The sequence below is a fragment of the Molothrus aeneus genome (assembly GCF_037042795.1).
Source record: "Molothrus aeneus isolate 106 chromosome Z unlocalized genomic scaffold, BPBGC_Maene_1.0 scaffold_33, whole genome shotgun sequence".
In the NCBI taxonomy this organism is placed as follows: Eukaryota; Metazoa; Chordata; class Aves; order Passeriformes; family Icteridae; genus Molothrus; species Molothrus aeneus.
In genome coordinates this window covers 1592156-1612959 of record NW_027098761.1, presented here as the reverse complement: position 1 = coordinate 1612959, position 20804 = coordinate 1592156, and the positions used below count along the sequence as shown (strand labels likewise).

At 48.4% G+C, this 20804-nt stretch overlaps 1 protein-coding gene across 1 annotated transcript in view; it reads left to right on the top strand.

Annotated features, from left to right (window-relative positions):
* The window catches only part of LOC136569479 (serine/threonine-protein kinase PAK 3-like), a 33122-nt gene extending 12871 nt beyond the window's left edge, over positions 1–20251 (top strand). Inside the window, 13 exon segments of the mRNA XM_066569872.1 lie at positions 972–1048; positions 1207–1295; positions 5210–5441; positions 6329–6366; positions 7725–7856; positions 9179–9313; positions 9592–9924; positions 13820–13932; positions 14478–14595; positions 15273–15372; positions 15774–15970; positions 18681–18818; positions 20162–20251. Coding sequence (XP_066425969.1) covers positions 972–1048; positions 1207–1295; positions 5210–5441; positions 6329–6366; positions 7725–7856; positions 9179–9313; positions 9592–9924; positions 13820–13932; positions 14478–14595; positions 15273–15372; positions 15774–15970; positions 18681–18818; positions 20162–20251 — 1792 coding nt within the window.
* Positions 20252–20804: the final 553 nt, after the last annotated feature.

Genomic DNA, 20804 nt, shown 5'->3' with positions numbered 1-20804 from the left:
GGCAGCCGGGGGAAGAACCGGATCTGCCATTTCAGGTGCCTGAGGAAGAGGATTAAAAGGTGGAGGGGCAGCAGGAGGCAAATAATCCAAGGGGTCCCATTTTTTCCCAATTCTAGCATCCCCTCCTTCATTCCCCTCTTTCTTCTTCTGCACCTTACAAATTTGCACACCTTCATCCCCAGTAGCACTCTTTAACCAGCAAGCTACATACAATAATTGCTCAGGATTGGTATCCTCCCCAGCTGTCAGATAATGACTCAGTTGTTGACACATCCACTTGTCCCTTGTCCCACACCAAGGCCATCCTCCTGGTACCTCTAATTCTGGCCAGACTTGTACAGAGTAGTGGATCATCTTCACCTTATCTTATCCTTCCATGGCCTCTACAGAATCCCATTTCTCTAACAGTTCCCCTAAGAGACAATTGGAGGTATATTCCTTAATCTCTTGCCTGTCTTCTTACTATTACACTCTCCCATTTTTCAGGTTTTAACAGAAAAAATCCCAAAGGTGCCTCTACTGACAGGTAGTCTCATGAAAAATATATTTGCCTGACGCTCAGGACTTTACACTGAAACAACTGTCTGATCTCTTGATTGCCCAACTTTACTCATATCAGATCTTATACCTATCAGGACTTAAAAACACGAAACCCCGGCGTAAGAGCCCGAGTCGTGCCTGACTCCCCTCTGTCAGGAAAAACAGCTGCCTGATTTCTAGTTTGCCTAACCTTCCAAATGTTAGGCCTCACCATATCAGGACTTAAAAACCAACCCCAGCTTCCTTCACTGGGATTTGTGCCTGACCCCTTTGTCAGGACTTGATTTGCCTGCAGGGCTTGTGAGCTTGCCCGAATCCTTCTCGGGACTTGCAATCTGCCTGACTTCCCTCTGCCAGGACTTTTGGGGTGTGTGCCACTCATACACTATTTCCTCCTCACGCCCAGAGGGGGGGCCCTCTCTGCCCCTTAGGAGACGACTCACTCACGCTTATTCCACTCGCTTCCCTCTGTTCCCGGCCGGCCCGCTCGTGGGGGTTCGCAACCGCGGTACTGAGGGCTCCACACTGAGGGCGAGGGTCCGAGCTGCCCGCTCTCGTCTCACTCACGCTCCACTCACTCGCCTCCTACTCCCGCCGCCGGATTTCTCACCAGTCCGGTGCTCCTCTGCGTCACTGGTCCTGAGCCGATCTCTCTGCTCCTGATAGCCAGCTGTCCTGGAGGTCCAAGATGGCCAGTCCTGGTGTCCTCTTTGGGCATGGCTATCCTGGACGAGGCCCCAGCTGAAATAAACAGGGTAGGAGACTTTCTCTCCCTTTAATGCCTTTATTAAAAGTGATCAGCTCAAGGTTGGGAAGCTCAACGGGTCCGTGGTTTGCCGTCGCCGCTCCCAGGGTACCTCAGAGGAGGAGAAATGTGCTGCTTTGTCCCCTAAAAGGCAGAGCTGGGTGTCCTGCCCTGATGAGAGCAGTGGGCATACCCCATCTTTCCCCACTTTTGGGTTTGCCATCCAGGGTCTTCATCTCTGTTGAAGTCTTTTTTCTTAGGGCGAGGGGCACTAATGGTTTTCAGCATCTCTGCAGGCTTGGTTCTCTGTTCCTCACGTCCAGACATCACTCTAATTTCTTAATTCTATATTGGCTCATTGTTTTTGGGGTCTTTTCGGTAAGTTTGGTGGGGTAGCCTCCCACGGCATGCTGGTCATGATGGGTAATTTTGCATTCTCTCTGATGCCTCCACCCCATGTCCCCTCCCCTCACTGTCTGGGGAATAGAACTATCAAATTAGCCTCAGGCAGGGTCTTTCCAATACAAAAGGAGCAATTAACTCAAAGAACCCGTGATTACAATACCAAATAGGTAGAACTTCACCTTGGCTGGCAAACGGTCCAACTGGTTTTGCAACTCTTGTTTTTTTCCCAAAAAATTGGCAGATTTTTTATTTATAACACTGAGCACAGCCCAGCCTGGAGGCATTGGCCGTCTGGAGTGTGCCCAGGAGCAGAGAAAGGCCAAGGGCAGCCGAGGGCCGCTGGGCTGGCTGAGGATTCCTCCTCTTCTGCCGGCTGCCCTGCAACTCCTGGCCAAGGTCAGCAGTGTGTGCAGCACTCTGGGCACCGGGGCAGGGAGCCGGGCTGCTCGGCAGGCTGGAGCACAGGGCAGCCCCCTTCAGGCCCGGCACTTCTGCCAGGGGAAGCGAGGCCAGCGTGAGGCAGGGACAGCTTGGCAGGGCACGTCTGCAGGAGCCAGTGCCTCACGCAGCTCTGGCAGGAAGCGCCTGCAATCCTGCAGTTCTGCACTCAGCCAGAGCAAAGGTGTGAGATGCAGAGTGTTTGGCAGAAATATTCAGGCCCACCAGGCCAGCCTGCTTGGTGCTCTCTGGCACACAGCAAGCGCTGTGCAATGCAGCTCTGAGCTGCTGGGAGAGAGGCAGTCAGGGATGTGCCTGAGGCTTGTTCTTGAGGAGTGAACTGATTTGGAAGGGGGCAGAAGGGTTTCAGTAGGCAATTTGTGTTTTCTTCATTAATTTCTGAAAGAAAGTCATAATGTGTTGCACACAGGTAGGGTTATTAGAAAAGAAAGTCCTTATAAAATCAGGCCTTGCTATGGGAAATTCCCAGCTTCCCTGTTCCGTCTTCAACGTGCAGCCAGCTAACTTCCCATGGGAATAGTCATGAGTGCAGTTAGCACAACAAGCTATTGTGCTAAGAAAGCTGTTTGCATCTGGAATAAACAAGTCCCATAAGCGTCCATGAAAGAAAAATGTAATCACCTGACTAAGAGTGTGTCATAAAAAGAGAAAGTCTTAGCATGTACACACCAGAACACCTTCTAAGCAATCAATTGTGTGGCAAGGAAACTACCAGCCAGTTGGAGTTGAACACGAGGTCTGTGAAAACAATATAAAAATGAGTTATGTGAATAAAGAATTGGCTTTCCCTGCATGAAGAAACTCAGTCCCACCTGCTTTATTGACACAGCAATGTGGCTTCACTCAGCAGGAGCACTTGCAGGGTGTATTGATGAAACGCTTGTGTTTGATTCCCAGAATAGGAAGGAGAGGCGTTAAGTGTAACAAACAGGGCTTAGTCTTGTGAATTCCTTTAGCTTTAACAGGAGTGCTGAACCCTGTATTCCCCCACTGCAGTGCTTACTGTGTGCAAGTGGCTATCTTGGCCTTGAGAATAAGGAGAGTGGTCCTGCTAAGAAGGCAGCTGGAATGCATTCAAAGGGAAGAAAGTGTTTTTAGGAGGCTCTTGGCCACCAAAGGAGAGTTTGAGCAATGGGATTATTTCCCAAATGACTGTGTCAGGAACTGGAGTCGTGTCCCAGGCCCTGCCATGTTCGATCCATGTTTGAGCAGGTTGACAAGACAATGAAGAAAAATGTCTTGTTTAACAGGTGGGACCTTGACCCTTGAAAGAGAAACAATCTATTGGTCAATCAGTGAGCAGTCAAGCTTTGAAAGGGGAACAGTGCATAATGGAGCCCTTGGTGGCAGGGAGTCATGGAGTCATCCTGAGCCATCATCTCACAGCCAGCCATGTGTGAGCTGATGCCGTAACTGGGAAAATGGCACTCCTGAGCAGGAGATACAAGGCCTGGTTCTGAGCTGGAAGGGTGAGAAGGATGAGATGCACACTGTTTTGATCCAGGGGATGTCCTGGAAGTGCACTGCCTACCTTCCCCGGTGCCGAGAACCATGATCCATCTCCTTCTCCTGCTCAGCAGATTTTTGGGAATCCAGGGGTTGGTATGTATTATTTGCTACTGCAACTAATGGAATAAATTTGCTTTGCAAGCACCGTTGCGTCTTAGGTTCTTTTGTGAATGGGTCTCCTTCTGAACCTGTGGCAACGAAAACCAGGGACCTACAGGACACTCCTACTCTGATGTCAAAAAATTCTGAGAAGTGATTGAAATATGTCAATAAATCTGGGGTAATGTTTAGCCTGTGAGTTTCAGCAAAGTATTGAACATGTCTTAGTTCCATGCATACAAACTGGTAGGTGAGATTGCTGGCTGTGCAGGCCTTAGGGAAGTGATTCCCTATGCACCCAGCACTGAAATAAAGTGATGCCTCCTTTCTAACACTCAGCTGGCAGCAGGGATCAGGCCCTGCTTGGAAACTTTCATTTTGGCAACTTCTGTTAGCAGGTGAGAAAGGTCAAAATGAAATATTTTTCAGCTGTTTTCCTCTGGTTGATCTTTTTAGGCACCAAAGCTCTGTGCCATGTGTAGCCTGGGTGTGCGCAGAGCAATGCAGCCCCCACAAAGGCCTTGGTTTCCCCACAAGTTGCCAGGTTGACTGCTTCCAAAGGGGAAGAAAGGCAGAATTGTACATCCACAGGAGTCCTGGCCATGTCCAATAAATGTGCAAACATGTGGGGAGATTTGTAAGGAATGATTTCAGCTGTGATGCCAACAGTGCCTTCTCTCCTGCTTCTGTGCAATATAGGTGAGTAATGTAGTAGTTGGCTCTCACAATTAAGAGATAGCTATTATGTGGATAGATATTATGTTGAAATGGAAAGTGCTGTTATTGTAATATGTCCTCCCACAGTCCTCTTTCTTATCCCCCTTGTAATAGCCTTGGTAGTCAGGGCATTTGGGGAGCGCTAGCTTGTGACCAGCAGGAGGGGTGGAACAACACCTGACCTCCAATCAAGGTGCAAGAAAGTAATCTCCACCAATGGACAGCAGATAAAGAGTTGACTGACAAAACTTTTGGAGGGGCTAAGGGTATGAAAGGCAGAGCATCCCTTTTGTAGATGAGCATGTGGCTGCTAGTCGTGGAGACTCCCAGTGCTGCAATCTTTCCTTATTCAGTCCTTTCTAAAGGTTTAATAAACCTCTAAAAAGTTAAAGGAAGTGTTGTTTCTCAGATGGGCAATGCTTTGGGCCATTTTCTTGCTCTGGTTTCCTTTGCTTGTGTCCCATCTGAGTGCTCAGTTGGGCTACAGGCTGTAGGTGCTTTGTGCACTCTTGGAGTTCCTCTTGGATCCCTTGAACGACAGGCTTTGGCCCACGAGGGGAATTTGTGCTACTTTGTGACAGAGGAGAACTTCCCAGGCTCTTTTGTGTTTGCTGTAGGGAAGGTTGGTTAGTGCTTGGCAAAAACTCACAGAGCAACATGGAGCGTTTGCTTTGTGATGTCAGGGCATGGTTGCCACATTGTCATGGTGACATCAGAAGGGTGCCTTGGTGCAAGGAAGGCCTGAGTGTCAGAGCAGCCCTAGCGCTTGCTCAGTTCAGGAGAATCCTCCTGGGCAAGGCTTTTGTTAGTGGGCTATTGCACACTGACAGGAGCCTTGTTTTTCCTACTGAGTGAGCACAGCCTGCAGACTTGCAGAGCACTATTACAATGATTGAGCGACTTGCACCTGTCCTTTTCGCCACATATGGCGTTACTTATGGTGCATATTTCATTACACACTTCGCACGTAAGTAGATGTTTCCTCTTCTGCTTAGCTTAGGGTGTAACCTGACCTGGCTTTTGTCTGTCTTCCTGCTCTTTCTTAGTGACTGAGCTTCTGATTTTGAAACACAGAGAGCATTAGGATGCCACTGCTTTGGTAAAGCTCCTGTCAAGGTGTTCAGCTAAAAAGGGGGTGTCTGTAGCCACAGGGGGAGCATTTGCAAGGCAACCTGCAGGGCTTCTGTTCTCTCCACGGGAGAGTCTGTGGCAGCAGAGTCTGTCATTTCCTCAGTTTGCTGGGACAAGCAAGACACCTTTGAAAATGTAGACTGGCAGACCTTCAGGGAATGCCTTCTAAAAACTCTGCAGTTGTTCCCAGAATTCAGGGAAAGCTTCTTTCTTTCTAAATTTTGTCATGAAGGGATTTGACTGTCTAACTTGACCTTTACCAAGTGCTAAAATAGTGATTCCCTTTGCAAGGAAGTGCAAATGCCAAAGCAGTGAGCATCTACCACAGCTCAGGGGAATTTTGGGGAAGCTTTTCTGAGCAACTGTTTCCAGCAAGTAAATGAGAATTAGTGCATGCAACTGATTAAAAAAAAAAAAAGACCCGAAGAAGAGGATTTAAAAAGCAGTTTAATGTGTTTTCTAGAAGAGGAGCATTGAGTGTTAAAGAACAATTTGCATTCTCTTGGTCATGTTTGTAGCCATTTACTGGTTCAACAGGCCAAAGTGTAGGCACAACCAAGAACATTGACCTGGTCTCTTGCTGGCTGTGTGAATGAAATGTGTCTCTGGGAGGGATGTTATGAAATGGGAAATCACCTCTGTTTGGGTTGACTTGTTCTGTGGGATTCAGCAGCCCAGGCAGTTTTCTGACAGCATCTGGTTCATTTCCCCTGCCCACTACAGGTCACCTGAGGCGTGTATTCAGAGGTGCTGATCCTGAGGTGAGTGAGAAAGGAACATTTCATGTTCCTGGTGATTAAGAATTGTAGAGCAAGCTGAGAGCTTGGCCAGTAGCAATAGAAGGTAGAGCTAGGAAGGCTGAATGAAAATCCATTTTCATGCCTGCAACAAAAATAACAAAGCCAGAGATGGATATTTTTAAATTTCCATCTCGGAGCTTTGAAGAACTAGAAACCTACTTTTGCAGCGAGAACCTTGCTTGCTGATAACAGATAGGGTGGAATATTTACTTAGGATCACTTTCCTTTACAGTAGAATTAGACCATTTTAATTTAGTCAGAGTGCCTTAGAATACTGTTCCTATCAAAATTTATGATATCTATTTAGAAGATGTCATTATAGAACAGGAAGGCTATTTTGCAATGGTGCCTGCTGTATCTGAAGTGAAATGGGCACCTTTGTGGCTGGGGAGCTGCGTGGGCCAAAAGGAGCCAGGGTTGCTGCTGGCCTTGAGCCACTGAAGATGAGGCAGCATGTGGCCAGGTGGCCAAGAAGGCCCAGGGCATGGTGGCCTGTGTCAGCAGCAGTGGGGCAGCAGGAGCAGGGCAGTGAGCGTGGCCCTGTGCTGGGCAGCGCTGCGGCCACAGCTGCAGTGCTGGGTGCACTTGTGGGCCCCTGGGCAGCAGAAAGTCCTTGAGGGGCTGCAGCGCGTGCACAGAAGGACAGGGGAGCTGGGCAAGGGGGTGCAGCACAAGGCCAGTGAGGAGGTGCTGAGGGAGCTTTAGCCTGGACAATGGGAGGCTCTTGAGGGACCTTTCAGAAAAATTCCATCATTCCCTGCATGACAGTGCTCAGCACAAGGGCTGGTTCACGGCCAAACATCCCCTCACTGCATCCAAGGGCTCTAGACACTGGAGTGGGTGACACTTCCATCTTGTGGTTTGTTGGCTCATAGTTTTGTTAGGAAGAGAAGGCCTGTTCATTCTCCTGTTTTTGCAGCAAGTAAAGATGCTTCTGTACAATGTTTCCAGCCCTTTTGCAGCCCTGGATGGCATTCTGATCCAGCCTGAGTTTTCCACGTCTGCAGCAGCAGTAGCAAAGGCATTGCTGTCGCTTTCCTAGTTTTCCATTTCAGTGCTTTCAAGAACTAAAAGCTCCCTTTTGCCAAGACAACCTTGCTTGCTGATAGCAGACAGGGAGGAATATTGAATTCATAGCTATATAGAATTCCATTGAATTAGCCCATTTGAATTTGGTTGGTGAGGTTGGTGTGACTTAGAATCCCATTACCAAAAAAATGTATGATTTCTCCTTAGAAGATGTGGTGGTAGATCTGAAAAGACATGAGGTTCTAAATGATAGGTAACAGCCTGTCCCTCGTGCTTCTGTCTTGCGACAGATGACAGAAGCAAGAGCCGTCTCTCCCCTGGCTCCCACTGCTCCTGGAGAAGAAGCCAAAGAGGAGCAAACTGAGGTGAATGACCACCAGCCTCCATCAGTGGTCAGACCACCATATTCTCAACGTGTAAGTGCCAGTTGTGTGTGGTGCTGTCTTTAGTGCAAGGCAGAGCTGCAAGGTTTGGAGCAGGCAGCACTTTGCTGTTGCTGGCTGAGGATGCTGGGTGCTGGAGTCCTGCCAGGAGCTCGGGATTTCCTGCAGGCAGCGACCACAGAACTTGACCTTTGAGCTGTCATGTTGAGGCAGCAAAGGGCTGGTGCCTCTGGGAGAGCATCTGGCTGCTTGGCTCAGGGAAGCTCTATCTCTTGGCTTCTGCAGTGCTATGGCCAAGGGCAAAGGAGGGAGTGCTGGAGGTGCCAGGCCTTGGTTTGTTTGTTTTTCCTTTCTGGAAAGGCGTGTTTGGCTTGTGAAAGCAGTCGGCACTTTCCTTGAGTAGTTCTTCACTTGTACAGTCTCTTTTAGGCCAGCTGTCTTTTGTCTTTTGATAAGCTGCAAGGGGAGGATTGTGTGGTCCATGCAGCTGTGGGGGGCCATTCCTGTGCCGCGTGGCCAAAGAAACAAAGTGAGGTGTCGCGAAGCTTTCTTGTGAGGCCAAAAGCAGAAGCGGCAGTTTCTGTTGATGCGTATTGTGGTGCAGTCTGCAGCTTTGGCAAGTGCCTCTGAGCCTGCAGTGGGGGTGAAGCTGCAAGTCCTTGACTGCTGTCTTGTGTTGCTCAGAACAGGAAGGCCATTGTACAATGGTGCCTGCTGTATCTGAAGTGAAATGGGCACCTTTGTGGCTGGGGAGCTGCGTGGGTCAAAATGCTGGTCAGAATTCTCAGTTGACAAAAGAGGGAGAAGAAACACCTTGGTCCTCCTCCATATACTGAGGTGGCCATAGAGTTTCTCTGACATCTATCAGAGGATCCTTGCACACATTCTTATCTCCTGAATGACCAGGATTTCTTACAAGAGTATAGATGTCAGGTATGCAGGAATGCTGGTGCAGGCCTGAAATGAACTTGAACTCCAGAAGTGTCTCTCACAAGGGCTGAGCTCACCCAGGAAGCCACCTGCAGAGCCAGGATGGAGCTGTGGGACAGGGTGGGGTGTCAGTCACTATTGAAAGACAAACAGGACATGGCAGAAGCAGAGGGAGGCCCTCAGCAGACCCTTGAGAAATGCCACACCTTCCCTGTCAGCTGCCTGAGAGGCTGTTGGAGCTTCAGTCCCAGATGGCCCCTGATTGTAGGGCCAGGGTCACTTTGGAATCTGTGCCTCCCCTCGAACAGAGAATGACCCAGCAGAGCAGCAGCACAGTGCTTTGGGAACGTGTGAGCCCAGCAGTCTTTGAATCTTGGCCCACAAAGGTCCTATGGGAAGTTGAAACCAATCTTCTCTTCCTTTCTGTTCAGGTGCTTCTAGAGAAAGAGCAGGAGCAGATTGCTTCATCAGAGATGCCATGGCAGACTCAGGGAGAGCTGTTCCCAGCGCGAGAGCAGGAAGAGCAGCTCAGGCAGCAGGTGGAAGAGCCACAGGAGAATGGCCAGGTAAGCCTGACTGGCCAGGGGACAGAGGGAAGGGCAGGAAGAGGGGCATAAACCAGAGCTCTTGGGACTGAGGAGGCCAGGAGTCCCACAGGCACTGGAAGCACAGAGCCTTGGAATCTGCAGAGATCAGCCCTGGGACAGGAGGTTTGCAATGGAAGCAGATGTGGGGAGGGAAGCAGAAAGAAGGGGCTGAATAAATGTGATTTTGAGGCTTCAAGACGGAAAAAGCTGAGTCTGATGGCAGCTCCCAGTCACTTGCTCTGCATTTGTGTGTACAGAAGATGAAGGCAGAGCCACAAGCAGAGCTGCCCGAAGCTCAGAGTGCCATCATGGCAGTGAAGAGGAGGAACAAGGAAGACATAGGAAGAATTCAAGAGGAGAATCTCCATCAACAGAGGGGCGATCAACAAAACCAGGTGAGGGAAAGAGTGGCAGCCACTCCAGTCATAAGGCGTCCTCTCCCTCCTTGTTTACAGAACATCAAGGATTACCTGCAGGCAGAGCTGCAGAAAACTGACGCTAGGATCAGGGCATTGGAGAAGAGGCTTGAGGAAGACATGAAAATCATCAGAGAGAAAGCTAATCCCCTCCCTCAGGCTCTGCAAAAGCAAGTGAGTGAAAGAGGGATGCAGTCACTGCAGTCACCAAGCTGGTGGTTTCTGCCCTTCTTGCCTTTCCACTCAGAGCAGCAGGGAGTGGGGCCATGCCTCTGAGTGCTGTCCTGCTGTAGTGTGTATCACAGTCACTCTGAAGGACATTTCCTGGTGTGCTGAATCTCCACTGCTGCCCTTGACAGTGAAACTCGTCCTTTGGCCTTCTGGCCAGCAGTCATCCAAATTGATACCTGCTGGCCTGTTCCTGCTCTCCTTGTTTCTTGAGGTGTTTTTACAGTGGAATGTGGTGACCCAGATGGAGGATTGGAACAAGCTGTCTGTATCCTCTGTCAATCTGTTCTTTCCCTTTTCTCACAGTGGATGACTCCTGGCTGACAGGGACAAGCTGTAGTGTCTGACTGCTTTGTTCTGTTTGACTTGAGGTGCAAGTGTTGACATCTCACCGGGCAGCCTGCGAAGCCTTCCAGCGAATGTCTGGCAATGAAGAGCCCCAAGGTCGGCATGAGGCACAGGAACAGTGCCCACCAGAAGTGCTCCAGGTTGAGCACATCTACATGGGCTCTGGCACTAAAGCTGCTGCCGCAGCAGCATCACCTCGAGGAACCTCTGTTGTCAAACCTGGGATCTCGAGCTCGGGCAGTTTGTTCATCTCCAGTGCTGAGAGCAGCATGGCTGCTCCAAACCAGGAGACTGAGGAGAAGTACCTGGAGATGCTGGGTACGTCTGGGGGGTTTCTTGTCTGAGGGACAGTGTGTTGTGTGCAGGTGTCAGCAGAGCTGTACCAAATGCTCCTCCTGAGTTTGGTGTCACAGGGCCATTTAGGACTCCCCAGAGGAAGTGCTGGCTCCGAGGCAGCGAGAGAGCCCTCTGGGTGAATTGGACTGGCTTTGGAGTATTATCTTTTTGGCTGGGGATTTTTTATTGGGCTTTTTTTTTGTTTTGGTTTGGTTTGGTTTTGTTTTTGTGGGTGTTTGTTTTCAGTTTTCTTGTTGCTTTTTTTTTTTGTTTGTGGGTTTATTTTTTTTTTGTGTGTGGGGTTTTATTTGTTTATTTTGTTTGTGGGGTTTTTTTTGGTGGCGTTTGTTTTTCTCTATCCTGAAGGAGCCCATCTGCCTCACATGTCCTGGTGATGTCATTTTTATGACTTTTAATGTTACTATTACTACATCTGCAGTTTATTTTCATGAGAATGCTATCTTTTTGTCAAAGAGAACTACTTTGAAAGAACATCAGGTTACAGGACAAATAGAGAGCACGAGGTGTTTTCCATGTGCCCCCAAAGAAAAAAGCAATACTTTGAGAACAACTTTTATTTAACCTTCTAGTTTTATGCTTGTCAAGATGTGTCCAAGAGACACATCCAAGTGGTGTGATCAGATAAAAGTGTAATGCAGGAATTTCTCAGGAGAGAGCCTCCAGCCCAGCCATGGTATATTCTTTAGATCCATGGGTATTTTTCCATACCTGATTCCCACTCTTTCCCATGACTGTTAGAATCCTAGCCATTGGCCCAAGCCCTGCTCAGATCAGTCCCTAGGAAAACACATCAAGTCCTTTGTGATTCTGCAGCACCACCCAATGAATCTGCTTCTTGCCCGGAACAGCTGCCAGTGCTGTGCTCTCAGATAAGACCTGGTGGGGCTGAGACCAGAGCCCGGTGGATTCTGTGTCTACCATCACCTGCTGGGACAAAAAGGGCACTGATCTGTGCCTCGGTGGGGCTGATCTCAAAGCCCATCCTGTTGTGTCCTGAATGGGGCAACAGCTTGTAAGGGGCTCAGGCTCACTCTGGCTTCTTCCCATCAGTGCCTGTCAGTGCTCATGCTTGGGCTTTGCCAGCCTTGTTGTAGTCACTGCCCTGCCCCTGAGGGCTGGGCTGGAGGGACTGCAGAGGCTGGAGCCTTCCTTAGCTGGGAGAGGGGCATCTTTGAGCTCAGCCTGCTCATAAACAGGTGAGGGTCCTGATGCTGAAAGGCCCGTTGGGATTAGCTCTAGCATGAGCTGCTCTGGTTTACAAATGGGAAGGCATTCTTTTGGCAAATTGCTGAAAGGTGGAGAAGATGTCCTCCTCTCCTGGAAATGCATCTCCCTGTGCTTTCTTTCCTGTCAAGAGAACTCTTCAAAGGACTGTACAAAATCAGTCTCTGTGCCAGCCATCTGTACTGCAGGGCTGCCTGTCCTGTTGCTGTTGTGATTGTTGTTGTTACCCAGCAAACTCCAAAGGGCTCAGAGCTCCAGAGAGTGGGGTTGTACCTCCTTTTGTACCTCCTGGAAGCTGGGATCTGTGCTTTCAAGTCAGCATCCTGCATTTTGTTTCCCTCAGGGAGAATGGTGAACCCCATTGAAAATCCTGTGAAGAAATACACTGAGCTGGAATATATTGGCAGCGGGTGAGTCCAACCGCAGTTACTCCTGCACAACCATGGGCCAGGTGTTTTTCTGCTGGAATGTCTATCCAGCGTGAAGTCAGGCCAGCTGCAAAGATGTTCACACACTGGGGATAGATTGTCCCATCTCTCAGTGCTGCGCAGAATTTGTGAGTGGGCTCAGAAGGCATTGTCAGCGACAGGTCCATGCTGCCAAGGTCCATGCTGCCTGCATCAAGGAACAGGACCTTGAAGGTCTCCTTGTCACACAAGTATGGAACAGTTCTGTTTCAATTTATCATTTTTGGATGTCTCTAAATCATACTGGCCCACTAATGAAAAAGTAGTCTTGCTTGCCTGAAAGAGCAGCCTACCCCCTATCAAAGCTGTGAGCTAACAGTTCTCAGGAACATTTCATTCCAAGAGTTTGCTGAAGGAAATACTCTGTGGTCAGGATAGAAACTGCACAGTTTAGAAACTGAAACCCAAGAGGAAAGAAGAAGCTGTCTTTAGGAGCTGAGACAGTAAAGCCCAACACTTCAGGGACAGGCCCAGTGCCCATGCACTTGGGAGGAAAATGCATCATCTGCCTTCTGGCAGAGCCCTCCTGCATCCTGCAGGTTTTAGACATTTACAGCACAGATCTCCTGTGTGGGCTGGCTTTCACTGCAAGATCTAAATGGCTTCTCCTTTCTCTGCTTCTGTTTTGTTTCTAGGAGTTTTGGAGATGTTTGCCGAGCACTCAACAATGCCACAGGGAGAGAGGTAGATGTCAACAGGCCCTGCAAACTCTGCTGCTCTTGAGGGGCTTTCCCCTCTGGTGTGAGCTGGGGCTGGAGCTTTGGGCAGAGCTGTGCTGAAAAGGCACAAGAAGCACAGACTGGTGCCAGCCTGCAAAATACATTTGGGACTTTGTCCTCCTCAGCTGCCGGAAGGAAGGCACGGAGGGCAGCGGTTCCTTTCCGAGAAGGACGCGCTCACTCGCTCTCCATTGCTAAAACAAAGGTGGTGCCTTCGAGCACTTCACTGCTCTTTGGGGCTACAGCTTCAGAGTCCTGAATTCTCATTTCTGGCTGCCAGCAAATACATCTGAAAGTTCCTGGTAGTTCCTTAGCCAGCTGCAGTGCTGCACTTGGGAACTGCATGGAGGGAGAGATCTGCAAGGTGTCCCTAGAAGCCCTGCCCATAGGCCAAGATGTATCCACAGAGTATTAAGGCATGGATTACTTCTTCTGAATCCCATCCAAAGCAGCAGAGAGTGTGGTCAGAGGTTTGTGGGTGATAGCTGAGACACCACTGTTACCAAGTGGTCAAGGCAAAATGTCAGTGGCCCCACGTGTGCTGTAACTGGCCCCCAAGGGAGCAGAGAAATGGGCTGTTGGGATGTCAGTTCCTCATTACTGCAGTGCCTCATCACAAGGCAGTTTGGCACAGCTCAGCTGTGTCATTGCAAAATCACACGCTCCATGTGTGTTCGGTCTCGTGCCACCAACTTCTCGAGTTACTGATTTTCAATGTCATTTTAGGTGGCCATAAAGAAAATAAATCTTCAAGGACTGAAGAGGAAGCAAGTAACTGTCAATGAAATCAAAGTCATGAAGTGCTACAGGAGTCCCAATGTTGTGAATTATTTAGACAGGTGAGTGGTCATGGTCTTATCCCATGAATGCGCATTTATACACAGCAAACGTGAGAGGTTAAAAACCCACTTGGTCACTGGCAGAAAGTAGAGCTGTAAATTATTATTTATTCATATTTCTCTACTCATCTCCAATGGATGAGAAGAGATTGCATTTTTTCTGCATGAGTCTTCTCTGGTACACCAAATTTGAATATTATTCCAAAGATGATTTCCCTTGGATGGTCGCCCCTTTGCCATTGCTGTACATGCCAGGAAGACGAGGTGCTTATTTCCAGAAACACCATGCCTGACAGGTTTTTTATCTGGGCTGTTACTAAACTGCATTTTTCACTTGCTGGCCATCTAAGACATCTTCTTTTTCACAGCTGTGCCTTTCTCCTTGGGACTGCACAGATTGCAAATGCACAATGCACAGCCAAGAGGGGATCTCTATTCCTTTTATTCTGCCCTTGTCACAAAGGGACCTGAAACAAGAAACCTGGAAGCAAAAAATCAAGGTAGCCATGCATGTTTATCTCCATGCCCTTGTTTCCTTCTTTCAGCTACCTTCTGGGCGAGGAACTCTGGCTGGTTATGGAGTACATGGACGGAGGCACTCTGAGAGATGTCATCAATGAGTCTAACATCTTTGAAGGCCACATTGCAGCCATCAGTCGGGAGGTCAGAGATGTGCTTCCGAGGGCTTGGGCAAGATTGTCTGAGAAACGGGGGTTCAGATCAGGAGGGATTTCCTGTGCCAGGCTTTGTTTCTGTGTTGCTGCTATGCTATGGGCAAGTAAAAGCACCTCAAGTGAAAGGCCTGCCAGTGCCCCTGCACTCCCTGTATTCAGTGCCAGTACTCTTATCTCCTGCTGTTGTACTCTCGCTCTGCCTCTTGTATTTGCTGTTCTCCATCTTGCCTGGCTAAACTTTTGCCTGTCTTCACTGCATTCCTTGCCTGTGAGAGCAAAGGTGCTGGTGGCAGGATTTGAAACAAGCAGCAAAGAAAAAAGAGAGACTCGTTTCTCTCAGTCCTCAGCTAAAAAGGACAGGAGTGCAGCCCAAATGCTCTTTGCTTCTGAGCACATGCACTGCAGCAGCAGTCATTCTGGCTGGTTTGCAGGGGACAGCCTACAACAGCAGGTGCTGTTGCTCTTTCAAAAGCTGACGTGCCTTTCCTCAGAAAGGACCTGCTCTGCCAGTGTTGGAGCAGCAAGCTCTTCCTCTCAGTGGCACTGTGTTCTGCCATTACTCCCCATTCCCCTGGAGAGGGAATCTTTTAGATTCTTTGTTTCCTTTCTTGTGTGATGAAATCCCATCACTCATTTTTGCCCTCCTGTTTCTGTTTTCTTTCTCAGTGCCTGCAAGGACTTTATTTTCTTCATTCAAACGATGTGATCCATCGAGATGTGAAGAGCAGAAACATCCTTCTCAGAACCGACGGTTCTGTCAAGCTGGGTCAGTATATTCTTGGTCAGGTGCAGCATTCCAGGGATGTGGCTGTGGGGCTGCTTTGAGTGACTGCCAGCTCCCCAAAAATGGTGCTGCTGGCAGCGCAGGGACACCCGCTGTGAGCTGAGGGCACAGTTGCAACGTGCACAGAGGTAGGACAAGGAACAAGCAGTCAAGGGTGGCCTTGCTCTGTGTGTGTCCCTTCCAGAGGGAGGGAGTTACAAGTCTAAAGTTTCCAAGGAACAAAAGCCACTGCTGGAGGCAGTGTAAAAAATGGGGGGATTTTTTAAGTTGCCAATGCCAGGAGATTCAACAGCACATTTTCCAACTTCTACTGGGGAATTCTTTTGCTTGCTTTCCTAATTGCACAGAATTGAAATAAAACCAGTATTTTGCTTTCTCCTCAGCTGATTTTGGCCTCTCTGCTCAGCTCACCCCTGAGCAGAGCAGACGGTGCTCGGTAGTCGGGACTACTTGGTGGATGGCGCCTGAAGTGGTGATGCATCAACCATATGGCCCCAAAGTGGATGTATGGTCTTTTGGAATTGTGGGGATTGAAATGGTAGAACAAGAACCTCCTTACTGGAGCGAAAGTTCTGGCACGGTAAGGAGCAAATACTCACTGATCCCACTGTCTTTCTCACCTGTCCCATGTCCTGCATGCCATTGGACAAAATCCCATTGCCATCTGCTGGAACTACTTCCACCAAGGTCCCCTCCTCAAAATGTCCCTGCAATACATCAGCATCTGCTCTAGTTCTGGTTGCATCAGTGGGGGAACTCAAGCCTCACCACATGCAAACAAACTCCATTCTCAGGCAACACTTTCCTTTGGGTTATAAGTGGTTCCAGTTCTTTTCTCTGTGGAGATGGCCGCAGTAACATTTAGTAACCGTGTTTCTTTCATAGCCCAAGCCACGTTGTCCACATCACCAAGCCAGAGCCTGGTGATGTGGAGAGCCTGCCAAAACCTGGCACTTTTGGGGAGGGGCCTACCATTGATGCATTGACTTGAGTAGCCAAATGAGCAGAGGGTGACCACAGGGACGCCACCTCTCCTTCTTCTGACCATGACAATTTTCTTTTGCTGAAAAATGAGAAGCTGAAATTTTCAGACTGCTGAGAGACAGAGCTGCAGGTGGCTCCTGTGTGGCCAAGCAGGCATTTTCATCCCAGTACATTTGTGCAGGCATCTTAATGTGTCTGTGTTGAAGATGAGATTGTAAATGTTTGTTTCCTTCTCTGGGGATTAACTGATGGATTTCCTTTCTTTTCTTCCAATTGCCATTGTTTTCAAGAACAGCACAAAAAGCTTAATGAGTTTTGTTCTATGGCATTGTTATGGTTTTACATGAGGGACATTTAGGGAAGTGACATAAAACTTTTAACCACTGGAAAGCGGGACACACCTCTGTGAAAAACAGATGTTAAAAGAGGAAAGAAACTTTTTCTTTCCCTTCCGGCTGGGAGGGAGGTAACACGGCCAGGTGGCCCCTGCTACGGGGCCAGGCCGGCGGGTCTTGTCGCGGGGTTAGGCCCCCGCTTCTCCCAGGCTGCCTGCCGGCCCCCTAACATCGATTTCTGGGCAGGGAGAGGGGGGTGCTGCGCAGCCAGATGGAGCCGGCCTTGGTAATATTTGGTTACTTGTTACACTGCGCCCAGCCCGGGGCCCAGCTGTGCTCGCCGGCCCCGGGAGTAGCCCCGGCTCCAGGCTGGGATTTGACCTCCACAGAAGTTACTCACAACCATCGGGCAGAAGGAAGGAGGAACTTCCTCTCTATTATCCTGGGTGTCACTGTTGAGTCCTGGGCTGGTTGATTAGATCTGAGCTGCACCCCTAGCCCCAGTTTCTCCTGTTTGCAACCCCTAGTCCGACTGGGGTTAGGCTGACCATTTATAGGCTCGAGGTAAAATACGAATCCTTTTAGTGCTTTTATCCTCCCTCGAATGAGAGAAAAGAACAAGATATAAGTACGTGAAGGAATAAATATGAAAACATTATCATCAGTGAGCAAGAAGTCCTAGATGGGAGGGATGAGGAAATAATTTTAGAGCTAAAATTCTCTTAGAAATGATGAAGAAAAAGGTTTTTTTCTTATAACACATGAAACTATGGGGAGATGAAGAGTTCAAATTGATAGTGAACAAAGGCCTCCACGTTAAAGTAAGCAGCTATTAAAGTAACTATAATCATATGAGAAGTTGAAACAAGAGAAAGAGAGAAGAATAGTCCTGTAGTGCCAGGAGAAGATTGTCTGTTCCTAGGGATAAAAATGATTTTAAAAATAGATAATGAAAACTTTTACTTTTGAACAACTCATCTTTAAAACAATACCCCATAGACCAACATGGCCCATAAACAAGTTGGGGGAAAGCTTTTAGAAAATGGGAGAAACTTTATGATAACAGGGTTCCCCAGGCAGCTGTTATTGATGAAGAAATTAAGAACCACAAGAAAACTGGTTTTTTCTTCTTGTAGAGAAGTCCCCATAAGATTAACAAGAGGTAACAAGAGGGACTTCTCTCCCTAAGTAAACTGAAGAAAGACTATTTTCAAAGTAGTCAATGGACTGGAAAGTTTAGGTTTTGTTTCTTTACATTATCAGTGAGAAAGAAAAGGTTCTGGGAAGAGGAGAAATGTTCTGAAGGCTTTATTCTCATCCTTATTACTCTTTCTTTTAGTTGCTATTAATAACATTTTCTTTTTACTCTTTGAAAGTTTTAAGCCTGTTTTACCTTCTCCTAATCCTATCTTCCTAGCTCACAACAGGAAGTAAGTATATTAATAATTGACCAACACCAAACCCACCACACTCTTGAATACATTAGCCGGGAAAAACTAAGAACTGGGGAAATCTTAAATTGGGGAACCAAAACCACTAGACAAAATTAGTGTTTCTGCCCAGTTTTGAACTGAAACCGCCACAGGCACCTATGCTCAAGGGACCAACAAGCACTGCAGAGATGCCTTTCATGTACTAATCCTTAGAATTGGTTAGTATAGCAAAGACCCTCTTCCAAAAAGCCTCTCAAGCTGGTGTGAATCCTCAGAGAAGCAAATGTGCCTTTGCTGATGTAGCTCCCACTAACTAGGTCAGTCAATGAAATCAGCTGCCAAGGCAAGATCTGCGGGATGGTGGAAAAGCTGTGGCTGCATCGGGGTTTGGGTTTTTGGTTGGAAAAGGAAAATCATCTCTGGGTCTCTGCCAGGGCAGAAACTACCACTGAAGAACAGAGGTTAAACAAAGGGATGTGGGAGAGCACTTAGAGATGTGAAAGGACCTGGTGGAACCTGGTGTTTCCTTTTTCCCCAGGCTAAACTCATGATAGCCATAAAAAGGACCCCACGGCTGCGGCAGCCCAACCGATTCTCGCCTTGCCTGCGTCACTTCCTGGGCTGCTGCCTGCAGAGAGACGAGGAGCAGCGCTGGTCTGCCAAGGAGCTCCTGCAGGTAAAATGTGAAGGGGCTGCAGGTGAAACAGGCTCTGAGGGATGGGCTCCTCCTCCACTCAAGTCCAAGGCATCAGATGAGCCCTCTTCCTCCTCACCTCCACTCTTGGTGCTCTTCAAATGAAAAGGTGAGGAATCCTAGACTGGGCTGGATTGGCAGGGCCCTGTAAATGTCCTGTGGTGCAAGTGTGCTGCAATGAGCAGGGACATCTTTAAAGAGATCAGGTTGCTCAGAATCTTTTCCCACTGGAGCCGGAAGGGTTACAGGGATGGGGCACCTACAAGCTCTTGGGGCGACCTGTGCCAGGGTTGCACCATGCTCCGAGTAAACAAGTTCTTCCTTAGACCTACTCTGCTTAGATCTCCTTTGTGTTTAAAAATATTCACCCACATCCTATTGTAACTGGCCCTGTTAAAAAAGATGTCCCCACTTTCTTCAAAACCACTCTGAAGTCTTGAAAGTCTCCCTGGGGCCTGTCCTTCACAAAACTGAATAACTCCACCTCCCTCCGCATTTCCTGAGGGGAGAGCTGCTCTGTCCTCTGACCGTTTCTGTCACCCTCTTTTGTAATTTGGTGGGTGTTCAGTTTTATCTAACAGCAAAAGAATTGAAGCAGAGCAATGCAGGGTACAGAGACATGAAATGGTGGTGGTGGAACCCAAGGAAGCCAGTCCCAGCTGAGCAGTCAGAGATTTGGCTGTGGGCAGGAGGGGCTGTGGGGGGCTCACTGGGAGCCTCGGAGGGGCCCTGGTTTGTGCCCCCCAGCCCACCCTTAGAGGTTTCTGCCACACAAACAGGGACAGCTGGGAGGGACTTGTCCCAGCCCCATCTGCTGCCTGGCACGCCCAAGCAGATGGGAACTGTGCCAGGGTTACTGCCAGGTTGTGTGGCAGAGAGGGAACTGCAGGGCCCAGTGCCACTGGGCTGGCCCTGCTGGGAAGGAAGGTGCCATCCAGCACACGAGGGGCAGGGCATGGAAAGGCAGACACTGCTCTGTCTCCCTGTGGGAATCAGCACAGTGCCTGTCTTGCAAAGGCAGGGACCTATGTGAGTCATTGGAGTTTCCTGCAAGGGAGAAACGCCAGGGACAGAAAGCACCATTTCTAGAGCACTGGCAGGGCAAAAATCCCAACAAGATCAAAAAACCAGAATAAATGGATGAATGGGATTCTGGGCCAGGTTTGCCTGTGATGGCAAGCTCCTGCACATGACGTCTGGGAGATGATCCCATTGCTCCTCTTTCTGGGTCTGTCTGAGAACCAGAGCAATCCTGATTGAGCCTGTGAAGCACTGATCTGGGAAAGTAATGATTGTTTTTTGTTATTTTTTTTCCCTGTGGACAGCATCCATTTGTAACATCAGCCAAGCCAGCATACACCCTGGCACCACTCATCAGCTCAGTGAAGAGGAGGATAGACATGCGAAAACTGTGATCATCACATCAGCACTATTTACTCCATAGGCATCTTAGAGTGGGATTGTAGAGTAGGATTGTAGTGTAGGATTTAGAGTAGGATTATGTGAAGAAAAGACAAAGGACTCTGCACAATTGAATGTGAATCAAGGAGAAGCCATTTATTGTGCTTCTAAACATTGTTTCTATTTACTTCCTATCTTATAGGTCTATAGAGTAATGCATTGTTTGGTTGGCTGCTGCGCTTTGTCCATGCATCTCTTGATTGGTAGCTCTATTTTATCCTGAGGCAAGCACGCATCTTTTTTTCTTAATCTAATTGGTAAATGCTGTAAAGGTCATTTGATTTGGCTTGCTACCCCTTTGTCTGTCAGCAACTCTTCTGCTTCTTCTTTCTGCTCGCAGCATTGAATTTTTATCCACAAAGATGGATATTAAGCTTTATTAAAAACAAGACCTAGTTCTTTAGTTCCAGTAGGTTAGGCTAGTTTGTTCAGTAGCTGTCCATTTTTTCTGTAAATATCACCCTGCAGGATTATAGAGTAGGATTGTAAATCAATAAAGTTTCTGAA